Genomic DNA, 12,551 nt, shown 5'->3' with positions numbered 1-12,551 from the left:
CTGCACAAGTGTGGTGTGCCTCCCTCTCCTTTCTCTGCAGGAATATTAGGAAATGCTAGATTTCATGTGTAGATATCTATAATAATAATTATTCAATCTATTAATATACTTAAGCTATCTGTGGAATGTTATGTTTTTTAATGATAATAGCATTTTTTTTCATTTATATAACTGTATTTTTTCTAAAATAAATTTCTCTATTATTTCTAAGTCATTTTCAACCTTGGAAGATAAGATAAAAATTACATTGAAAAATTTAGAAATATATACTATTTTTTTTTTATTAAAGAGGTTCACATATAATGTAAACTATTCTTTCTCTTAATTAGGTGGATACTTTAATACAGATAAACCACATCCAAGAGGTGAGATTCTAATTGGTGGTCCGAACGTGACAATGGGCTATTACAAAAATGATGCAAAAACAAATGCTGATTTCTTTGAAGATGAACATGGACAGAGGTGGCTCTGTACAGGAGATATTGGAGAATTTGATCCTGATGGATGTTTAAAGATTATTGGTGAGTCATCTGATTATGGGTGTTGGAAATAAATCTTTCTAATACATTGTCCCAAAAATCTTATTTCAGTTTTAAGTTAAAATAGCTTAAAATGGCACTGATCTTTTTGCGTCATCTTGGATAGTCACATAAATTAGAGAATCTATAAGAATTAATAAATTTTAATTGTTTTAGTTTGTGATCTTTGTTTGGCTGTATGTTCTATTAGAATGAATTAGAATAAAGACTGCATCTGAATATAGGTTACTTTACCATATCAAAAATGAGAGTTTTTCCACAAAAGCATTTTATGCTATAAATTCTAGTGATAAGATTTTAATTAAAAGAATTATTTTATGATTATGATTTATATTTGCATTAATAATGCTTTATTTTCAATGTTTTGAATTATTTTCTCTTACCAAGATTGTGATTTCTAAATTAATAACTTTTATACCTAGACAGATTTGGGGGCAAAATGAAAGTCTATATTCAGACTAAGATGGTCACTTCTGGTGTGGATATTACATTCAATAATTTTTTTATTCTTTGGCTTCCAATAAATGCTATAGCAATAATATTTTAGCATGTTAGTGGTACATATTATTTCGGCCTGTATAAGTTGCACTAGTTCATGTGACCTTTCCTATTCAATAGATACTAGATTAGTTTTTGGTTTTATATTTTTGAGGAATCGTGTTTGCTTTGTCCTTGGACAGTTCCCACAAATGAGGCAGCTCAACTATTATTGTTTACATAAAAAGAAAAATTCTGGATGGCTTATTTGTCTATAGTGTTGAGATGGGTGGGGGTGGGGAAGAAGGAAGATGTTTCATGGAACCAGTTGTATTGAGGTCTTTTATTTTTACTGCTATTTGGCCACATAAATCTGTTTAATTCACTAAACATAGAGTATCTTCATTGTACAGTGAGCATTAGGAAAATTATTTTGGCAATTATGGAGCATAGATTGGAGAAGGAAGAGAGGAAATAGAAAGAGGTTATTTCATTAAACTTAAGTGAGAGGAAGTGAAATTCTGAAATGAACTATATTATGAGAAAAAGGGGATGGGTACTAATGATGCTTTAAAGTGAAGTCAACAAGCTTGGCCAATTAATAACTTGATATGGCATATGAGGAGAGGGAATAATAAAAATAACCTTGAAGTTTTGACTAGGTGACTTAGAAGATGACAATATCATCAACAAAAATGTGAAAATCAGAAGAAAGGTTAAGTTTACAGTGAATCATTGTACATGTTGTTTATTATTTGACTCTATTTTACTAAATACAATAATTTCTCCATGTAGTCTGCTTAGGTCTAACTTAATATAGTTGGTCACACATAACAATTAAAAATGTATTAGAGCAAATCTATTTTGAATGAATTTCTAGCTTACCCTTTTAAAAGATAGTTACTTTTATTTGAAAAAATTGTTTCTTCCTCCACTGCAATGCTGGAGCTATTTGCCTAAATTTGCATTGATAGCAAATATTTGTAGTTATTACATAACCACATTTAAAAATTTTCATTTTGTTATAGTTAAATTTTAAAGGTTTTCCAAGCTTTTTCAATAGAAGTAAAAAAATAGATTTTTGATTTTGATGCCACTTTATTAAAAAGGCAAATTGTTTGGCTTTTACTTTTAACGGTATATATTTAATATTGCTCATTAGAACCTAAATTCTTGATATATATACTTTTTGCTTTATCCTTACCTATTATAAATTTAGTTGACAATTAGCTATTTAAGGATATTTAGTGAAAAAAAATATACTTTCATTGTTCATATGTTATTTGTAATTTTCATCTTGGTGATTGATTCTGCTTCATTTATTTTTTTTTAACAGATCGTAAAAAGGATCTTGTAAAACTTCAGGCAGGAGAATATGTTTCTCTTGGAAAAGTTGAAGCAGCTTTAAAGAATCTCCCATTAATAGATAACATCTGTGCATATGCAAATAGGTATGGTAAGAAAATTTAATGCTATTTTGTCTCTTTTAACATTTTTATTTATATAATTATCTTGGGCTTTATTTCTTTCTCTATACCTCATTTCACTGAGATCACTACTGATCTCAGTAGTTCCCATGAGTTCAGTTTTCAGTTTTATGTAGGCAATAATTGCATCCATTTGATTGAACCTAGATTGTACAGTACCTACCAAATAAATAAGGAACTAATAAGTGATTTTTAAAATTGATTATTCTTAAATACCAAACTAGCTAGTTAAGCTTCATGATATTTTATACTCCAATTTTCTTCAACAGTTAAGGGTTGGATATTTAGCATGTATTAGTCAACGTGCCATCTGGGGGAGGGAATGGGGGGAAGGAAGGGAAAAATTGGAACAAAAGGTTTTGCAGTTGTCAATGCTGTAAAAGTACCCATGTATATATCTTGTAAATAAAAGTTATATTAAAAAAAAAAAAACATTTAAGGGTTGGGTTTGTTAAATTTATTTTTTTTTTTTTTGGATTATTGGTTTACCTCAGGGTAGCAAAAGAAAATTTGGACCTTCTCCTGATTATCAATAATAAGTGAGGCATAATATCAGTAGGCAGATACTCACAGAAGGAATCCACTACTGCTTAACAGAGTATGAAAGAGATTCCCTATAGATAGTAGTAACTTCCAGATTTTCCTGTTTGTGGATGATATCAGACTTGATTTTATCAAGTCTAAAATATTTTTCTTGGAGAGAGAGATTCATGAGTTAAAAAAAAAAATGGGTCCAATCTACACAGGAATAAATCAAATGGATGAACAATGTCTGTTGTCTAGAATATTGCATAGAGTTGAAAAGAGATGCCATCCAGGCTGTCAGTGCATCTCTCTTTGTTAGGCAGTACATGTGAATATTAAGTTAGATTCAGAATTAAATGAGGTGAAGAGAAAATTCTAAATTGCTTTAGGAAATTTTTTTTTCAGATAATATGGTAGTGTACTTTATTTTATTTTATTTTATTTATTATAGCTTTTTATTGCCAAAACATATGCATGGATAATTTTTCAAGTTTGACCCTTGGAAAAACTTCTGTTCCAACTTTTCCTCTCCTTCCCCCCTCTTCCCCTAGATGGCAGGTAGTCCCATATATGTTAAATATGTTAAAGTATATATTAAATACAACATGTATACATATTCATACAGTTATCTTGCTGCACAAAGAAGAATTGGATTTAGAAAGAAGGTAAAAAAACCTGGGAAGAAAAATAAAAATGCAAGCAAACAATATAGAAAGAGTATAAATGCTATGTTGTGGTCCACACTCATTTCCCAGTGTTCTTTCGCACTGATCAATTGGAACTGATTTGGATTCTTTCATTGTTGAAGATAGCCACTTCCTTCAGTATTGATCCTCATATAGTATTGTTGATGAAATGTAAAATGATCTCCTGATTCTATTCATTTCAATTAGCATCAGTTAATGTAAGTCTCTCCAAGCCTCTCTGTATTCATCCTGCTAGTCATGTCTTACAAAACAATATATTCCATAACATTCGTATATCACAATTTACTCAGCCATTCTCCAATTGATGGGCATCCATTCATTTCCTGTTTCTAACCACTACAAAAAGGGCTGCCACAAACATTTTTACACATATAGGTCCCTTTCCCTTCTTTAAGATCTCTTTGGGATATAAGCCCAGTAGTAACACTGCTGGATCAAAGAGTATGCATAGCTTGATAACTTTTCAGAATATGGTTCCAAATTGCTCTCCAGAATGGTTAGATCCAATCACAACTCCACCAACAATGCATCAGTGTCACAGTTCGGAAAATTGTTTACTACCTTTAGCTCTTGCAAGATGCTCTTGAAAGTTAAAAAAACATTTTTTTAAATACTCGTTTTTTCAGTCATGGACTACTACAATATCTATAAGAATCAAAAATTATCAAAAATAAAGAACAATGGAGAGTGTATATAAAGAGAGCATAGAATATCATCAGAGATGACTTGTGCAAGAAGGGGCACAAAGGATAACCTTAAAGGTCTAATTGCTCATGAAGAATTCATGAAGAATTAGGACAAGAAATGATCCTTATTCCTACCTGGAAGTCTATTGTCCATAAAAATGAAGATGGTGATGATTGCTTTTACCCTGCCACTTTGGGTTTGAGAGAGAATATGTGAAATCACTTTAAAAAACTAGGAAGCAGTATACACATGGAAGGTGTGATATTTTGTCGTTATCTAAAGCCATACAGTTGCACATTAGCATTACTATTGCAAATTCTAAAAAGCATTGTAGTAAATGTAAAATGCTGGGAAATACTGAAGGAATAGATAGAATTTTGTTTAGTAAAATACGGTACATTCAAATGTCATTAACAAAGGAATTTAGAGATTTTGTAGTTTGGAATTTCTTAGCTTATAGAATTTTGAAAATGACTATTTTTAGCCAGGTGTTATTCATGGCTGTCCCATCTAAAATGTGTTAATACATAATCTACCATGTTTTATATATTTTAGTTATCATTCTTATGTCATTGGATTTGTTGTGCCAAATCAGAAGGAACTAACAGAGCTGGCTCGACAAAAAGAACTTAGAGGGACTTGGGAGGAGATCTGTAATAGTCCTGAAATGGAAAAGGAAGTTCTGAAAGTGCTCTCTGAGGCAGCTGTTTCAGGTGAGTGCTCTGGTAAACTTTTTACAGAATTCATGAAAACTGTTGTAAGAAATAGGGAAAATCTTTTTGGTTCTTCTGATGTTACACAATATTTCCTTTATAAAACTTATATATGTGCTCCTCAACCAACTTTCATTTCTATAAGATAAAGTTCAAACTTCATAGCTACTTATTCAAGATGTTACTAGTCAGATCAATCAGCTCTTCACACTCTCCCTTTAGATAAATTTTTTTTCCCTAATGATGAACTTAATAAATATTAACAAAACCAAATATTTCCTCTCAAAAAGACGAACATAAAAAGGACCACTTATGAAACTCTGAAATTTGCATTACGCATAACAAATGTATAGTTCAGATATAACCTGGTCCAACACCTATCTGCTTGTTTTCATTGTCTTCTTCTGGCCTATTCTCTGGTATTGTGTTTTTAAATCAGTTGATAATCTTTTTTAAATATCACTATCGAGTGCTGTATTGCCACAAATAAATCTAGTTAGACAAAACTGTGTCTGAAATTGAATGTCTCATTCTATAGCTTTAGTTCATAAACTGTGCCAAGAAGTGAGGATTGGGATAGTAGTCTACATTGCATACATTTTCCCCTGGTTTTACTCACTTTATCAGCTCATTTCTTTGAATTTATCCCTTTGGTCCTTTCTTATAGCATGGTAAATCTTTCACTCTGTTCTTAACTCTTTATAGTCTGTCTTTTGACTCATTCAACCCAAACTGCTCTGTCTAAAGTTACTCATGATTTCTTCATTGCCAGATGTAATGGCTTTTTAAGCCTCATCCTTCTTGATTTCCTTGTGGTCTTTGGTGTCTTTACCAACCACACTTCTCTTCAGTACCTTATTCTCTAGGTTTTCATGTCCTGCTCTCCTGGTCCTTCTCTTATCTATTCTTCCTCCTTGGTTGTTCTCCCTTGTTGGATCTTCATCCAGGTTATGCTGTAAATTGTGGGTGTCCTCCTAGTCTCTGCACATCTCCACCATTTCACTTGGGGATCTTATTGTCTCATATGTTAATTTATGCTGATGATTCCTGAATCTCTTTACACAGTTTCATTTTCATATCTCTTAAAGCTTTTTGAACATTTCAAATTTGATGCTCTGTAGCCATCTTAAGTTTTCATGTCCAAATTAACTTTTCCCCCAATCCCTACTCCCTTCTGAGTTTTTTTTTTTTTTTTTTTTCCTTTTTTTTGGTTGAGGCAAGTGGGTTTAAATGACTTGCTTAGGGTCACAGAACTAGGAAGTGTTAAGTATCTGAGGCCAGATTTGAACTTGGGTCCTCCTGACTTCAGGGGTGGTGTTCTACCTACTACGCCACTTACCTACCCCTGAATTTTCCTATTTTTAAAGGTTATCACTGTCAAAACCTAGGTGTCATCCTTCATGGTTTACTTCCATCCCCCTAAATCCAATCTTTTACCCAGGTCTGTCAATTTGAACACTTACGGGACATTTGTCCCATAAGACTCTTTCTGTTCTCTGACACTGCTACCACTCTAGAGTCCATTTTCATCTCTTCACACCTGGGATGTTAACAGTAGCCACTGGTTGGTCTTCCCCAGTTTATCTTCTGCTTAACTGTCAAAGTGATCTTCTTAAAGAATTGAACAGATGAACACAGAATATTCACCTCCTTTTTAATAAATCCCAGAGGTTCTCCACTGCCTCCAGAGCCAGTCATGAAAAACTCTATGGGCTGTGCAAAAGTTCTTCATTACTTGACCCTATCTTTCCTTTTTTTTACCTCCCCCCTTTTCTTCCAGTAATACTAGTTATCTTTTGTAAACAGAATATTCTCATCTTGGAAATTTCTATTTATTTTGACAGGTTGGCTTCCTTCAAGTCCAAACTAATATCCCACTTCTCTTGGGGGCTTTTTCCATCTCCTTTAATTGAATATCTGCTATTCCATATATGTCTTGTATGTCTCCTGTATGCTTGTTGTCGTCCTTCTGACATCACAGACAGACTTTTACCCTTTTTTATATCCAGTACTTTTAGCATAATATCTGAAACAAAGTAGGTGCTTAATAACATAGTCATTTATTTTACATTTATTCAACTACTTCTTGGTCTTTTTCCTCTTGATTGCTTTGGGATGTATACTTAATATTATTGCTACTTGAAAGGATCTCCCCTTTTAAAATTTGTGCCCTGACAAAAATATTTATCTCTAGCAGAACTTTTCATAATATTTGGGTGTCCTGACAGAAGTAATGGACTTTGTTTAAAAACTATGTCAATAGTAATGATAATTTTAAAAATGGGGAATAGTACATATTGTTAATGGGCATTTTTTATGCTTTTGAATTTTGAAACTTTTTTTTATGTCATGGCAGCAGGTCTGGAAAAGTTTGAAATTCCAGTAAAAATTCGTTTGAGCCCAGATCCATGGACCCCCGAAACTGGCCTGGTGACTGATGCCTTCAAACTAAAACGCAAAGAACTTAAAACACATTATCAAGAGGACATTGAGCGAATGTACGGAGGGAAATGATCATTCTCTTTTTGCACCTGTTTGCGACAGTGAGCTCAGATCAAATAGGAAAATACTTGAATTGCATGTCTCAGTCTTTGAGACAAACACCATTCCTCATTTTAAGCCTAAACTGTTATTTCTCATGACATCACCATCTTTAACTGACAGGATTAGTAAAATTTTAAGACAGCAAACTTGTGTCTGTCTCTTCTTTTTTTTTTCACCCCCCCCAATTTACTTCACTACCTATGACTATATTTGTCAGTTTGTGGATTTTCCTGAATCATATTGGGGAAACTGATTTTAAAATCTCAAAATTTTTAAAAATGATTTATATATCCTGTATAATGTTCAGTTTGTAACTTTTTAAAGTTTGGTTGTATAGAGGGATAACTAAGAAATATTAGAAATGGTTGCTTTTGGGGCCTTTTTTACATACAGTATTTAAAAACAAAAGGATATTGATGTGAAATTATGTAAATTTCAAATGCTTATGAATCAAATCATTGTTGAACAGAAGATCAGACTTGTTGTTGTGTAATTATTGTCTTGTATGCATTTGAGAGAAATAAATATATTCAGGCTTATGATTTAAGAGATCAACATCTTGTGAATATGTGCCTGACAGTTTATTCTTTAAATATTTAATTTTAAAATGGGAAATAATGAAGTTTGGTCATGGCACTGTATATAATGAAGCAATACTACAGGTCATTATTAATTCAGAAGATATTTAATGTAGGAAGTATAATGCCAGTTAGTAACTCTCCTCTAATGGTTTTACTTTAAAATCTATCCAGACAATTTTATACAATTGTTAAAACTGGGAGGACACTGAAACTGTTAAAGGAAAACAACTCTGAAGGTTCGACAAGGTATTTTTTAAAGATGGTAGTTTAAAAAGCCAAACATCTTTTTTCTACATCAGCCTTAAAAACATTCAGGTTTCTATATTTTGCAACACATGAATCATTGAAAACTGTCATATATCCCCTACCTGTGGTCCAATTGGCTTGATTATTTCTTGTTTTTAAATTTAGGAGTATTTTCTTGGATATAAATTCGCACCAGGTTGTATTTATTTACATCTATATGTTAGTTGGATATTTGAGTAAGTCCTTCTTGTAAAAAAGTCTTCAACTTTTTCCCTTTGCTAATTACAAATGTTTTTTATCTTGAAGGATATGAATATGATATATGAATAAAAATGGGGCCATCTAGGATTGAAAAAGTGTTCTCATCAAGGTTACGTGATAATTTAGAAGACATTCTTCTTATTAACCTTTAAATTGGAGAACTGTTAAGATTTAATTTCCAAGTTTTTCTATATCACTAGACACTTGATTCCTACAATGCTGCCTGTCTAATAGATAAACTTTTTGAAGTGCTTTAGAATTTATAAAACATTACCCAAGGAATTAGAGAATATGACATCAAAGATGATCACACAAATTGAAATGTGCACAAATCAATGCTTTTTAATTTATTGGCACACTTTTCAGCAACATATTACATGAAATTTTTTTTAACCTATTAACGTAAAAGCACAGTTCATAGAAGTAACTGCATCTCAGCTCCTTTAAACATAAAAACAAAGGCAAAAATATTAAATATTTGGCCCTAGATAACTTGGGTAAGATTTTTGAATGTTGAGCAACTTAAGACTAAATGGACGTATGTTGCTTGATTGGAAGGCTTTGGTTGCATCACAACGGTATCACACCTTGAAAATTAGTTTTTTAATTTTTTGTTTTTGGCTTTTCTTCTTATCATGTATTCGCATATTTCTCTCTGCCATATGTTTTCTTGATAGTTTAGAACAATTGCCCTGAGGAAGTGCTTTTTTAAGATGAGAGAAATTAAGAGGAACAAGAAGGCCTTCTTTCTACATCAATATTAATATAATTTATGAAGTAGAAAGTCTTGGATTCTAGGAAAATGGAGATTAGAAACATTTAAATTGCCCCAGTTTATTGCATACATTACATGACAAAAGAATTAAGAAGGGTATGAAAATGTAGATTTGTAGGAAAACGGCTCATAAAAAGAAGCATGGTTCACATGCCATTTGGACCAGGCTTTTTTTTTGACCTCAAAGAATAAAATTTCCACAGTGGGAGCATTTTTCTAATTTGGGATTCTGTTGCATTTTGCAATATACTTTCTTTCAGGTGGGGGATGTCCTTAAGAAAAGTAGAATTTAGTTAGAAAAGATTAGATAACCAATTAGCATGTATTTCAGAACTGAAAAATATATTTTCTTTTTCCTTCCAGAAACAGCTATTGAGACTTAGCTGACTTCATTATCTACCTAGTCTCTCATTTGTTGATAGGCTTAGAGTGGAACATTGGTTCAGTACACCAAATCTGAGCCAGACAACTATAACCACAGCAAAACAAGAATGTTGAGACTAAGTATATAGAACAAATATTATTCATCCTTCAATTAATCTTGCATTGTCATCATTAGGAAAATTAAATAACTTTAAAATGTTTTATTGTGTGAGATACTGAGTTATTTTGGTGACCTGACAGATAAGAAAGGAAAGAAATAAGTTCTAAGGTGTTTTTCTTGGCTTTGGCATTGTTTCTGAAAATATTACAATAAATTTTGAACTATGTCAAATTCCAGATAGAAGACATTCTTAATAGGGAGGTTTCCTGGATTGATTGGGAAAATAAGATGTTTGAAGAGTTCTTACAAGTTTGTTGCAATAATCTCCATAATTCTTTCTGTGAAGATCAGATGTGCCCACCAAGGAAGCATTCTTCTGTTAGTAGTTTGCTGAAATGAAAGTTAAATTCAGTGCAAAATTGAATCAATGGCATTAGGTGATGTCAATTCTCTAAGTAATAATCTTTTTAATATGTCGACTTGATAACCTCTATAAAATCTCGTGGAGCTTGTCAATTTTTCCAGCACCTGCCAGTAAGAATAAGATAGCTTGGCATACATTTTTCTATTTGCTGCCAAAATTCACAAGCTTATAAACATTTTTGTATTTGAATTCTTAGAGATCCTGATGCAACTTTTTTTTAAAGCTGTGATGTGTGTTCATTTCTTGGGCCTGTAAGAAAATTGTATACATCTGTGTTTTATATAAAGTGGTCCACTTTTAAACAGTGTATATATTGGACCATGCTGAAAATGTAACCGAATGACCAGTTGTATATTGTAATTGGTTATTTAATGTAAACTCATTTTCAATGTATTCTTGGTTGCTCTTACCTGCCTGAAAAAAAGTGTATATCAAAGAGTTATGTTGTATGGATTATTTATTTGTAATTGGACAAGTTTCAAGAATAAAGAAATGTAAAATAAGTTTCTTAAGTTAAACCCTGAAGTTTTTACTTTATTGGGTGCTTCTATATTATTTTCAAAAAGACTCGTTTTTAGACTATTAAAACTATTAACAGTTTTCAGAACTCGGGAACTCAAATTTTCTCTTTGTTTATTATAACTTCCTCCTTTTTTTCTACATAGCATTTGTGTTGAATGAAAATTATCTTCATTTTATCACTTTAAAGGTTTTCTGTGATATTTAAGTTCTAGAATGTTTTACATTCTAACTTTATTACTCAATGTTTCTTCCATTATTTCCCTATGTGCTTTGCTTAGCATCTTAAAAAGCTGTACTTTTTCAAATAGGTATTGGTAGAAATAACATTATTTGGAATGTGAATACTGAGATTTGTGCTACTTTATACCATTTTCTTAGAGATGATAATTTAGTATGCAATTGAAACAAAGCTTTTGAGGGACAGTATCTTTGGAAAAGGATGACTGCAACAGTATCTTTGGAAAAGGATGACTGCAACAGTATTTGAATACAAAAGATTTTCTTTGGACTGGAATTGACATTTAATACTGGGATTAGGATATTCATACCCTAGAACCTTTAGGTTATTAATTAAACTATAATTTATTGTTGTAAAGATAAAATGAGATGGGGAAGGTTAGATGTATGAACAATTCTAATATTTGGCAAATATACTTGTATCAAATTATGTAACAGGCTTTTCTTTTTCTCCCTAATAGAGGATCATACATTTAAGAGCTAGATGGGACTTTACAGGTCACTCAATCGTATATTTGGATGAAGAACCAGTGGCTGACAGCTTGCCTATTATCACAAGGTAGTAAATAATAGATTTAGAATTTAAATCACCTCTTAAGTTTTTCAAATATTTTTAACATTCATCTTTTAAAATTCTTGAGTTCTAACTTATTTTCCTCCCTTTGAGAAGGCAAACAATTTGATATAGGTTATATGTGTGTGGTCATGCAAAACATTTCCATGTTGGTTCTATTGGCGAGTTTGGGAAGGGATTGTCTACCCCAGGCATGTGAAGACTTCCCACGATGGAATTGGTAGATGAGAAAAATGGTCATGAAGGATGCTGAAGCAAGTACTGTTGAAGCACTTAAGAGCTTGGTATTGCTACATTAGTCATATTATGGAAGAAAATAGACTACCATCCGTCTACCCGCACACCCTCAAAAACTGAAAAAGTAATTTAGAAATATTTTTTTGAGATCTGTATTTTGACTTTTAAAAAAAATTCAATTTTAATTCCAAATTCTTTGCCATCCAGTTAGGCAAGACAAATATAGGTCCTAGTCTTATAAAATAAATATCTGTGCTAGTCATGTTCTCTGCATCATCCCCCAAAAAGGGCCAGGAAAAGAAAGAAAGAGAAGAAAATATGCTTTAATCTGCAATCAAATCCATCTTTCATTATCTGGAATTGGATAGCATGTTTCATTATGGGTCCCTAGATTTGTAATTGGTGGTATTCATTGGAGTTAACTAAGAAGTATTCCAAAGTTGATTATATTATTACTTTGTTTTTCTGGTTTTGCTTATTTGATTGCATCAGTTCATATGAGTCTTTCCAGGTTTCTTAGAAACCATCCCC

General features: G+C 32.0%; 1 protein-coding gene across 4 annotated transcripts in view; it reads left to right on the top strand.

Moving 5' to 3' along the window:
- ACSL3 (acyl-CoA synthetase long chain family member 3) overlaps positions 1-10,953 on the top strand; it is a 68,004-nt gene extending 57,051 nt beyond the window's left edge. For 3 of the 4 annotated variants that reach the window (XM_012546589.3, XM_031957965.1, XM_003766146.4), the window contains 4 exons: positions 330-521; positions 2,353-2,467; positions 4,978-5,135; positions 7,492-10,953. In XM_012546589.3, coding sequence (XP_012402043.1) covers positions 330-521; positions 2,353-2,467; positions 4,978-5,135; positions 7,492-7,649 — 623 coding nt within the window. In that variant the 3' untranslated portion in view covers positions 7,650-10,953. The remainder of the gene's footprint in view (positions 1-329; positions 522-2,352; positions 2,468-4,977; positions 5,136-7,491) is intronic. The other variant, XM_031957966.1, reaches the window with a different exon arrangement.
- The last annotated feature ends 1,598 nt before the right edge of the window (positions 10,954-12,551 follow it).

The sequence above is a fragment of the Sarcophilus harrisii genome, chromosome 3 (genome assembly GCF_902635505.1).
Source record: "Sarcophilus harrisii chromosome 3, mSarHar1.11, whole genome shotgun sequence".
Lineage (NCBI taxonomy): Eukaryota > Metazoa > Chordata > Mammalia > Dasyuromorphia > Dasyuridae > Sarcophilus > Sarcophilus harrisii.
Note: the sequence above shows the minus strand (reverse complement) of the source record. Positions and strands in the feature narration are given on the sequence as shown.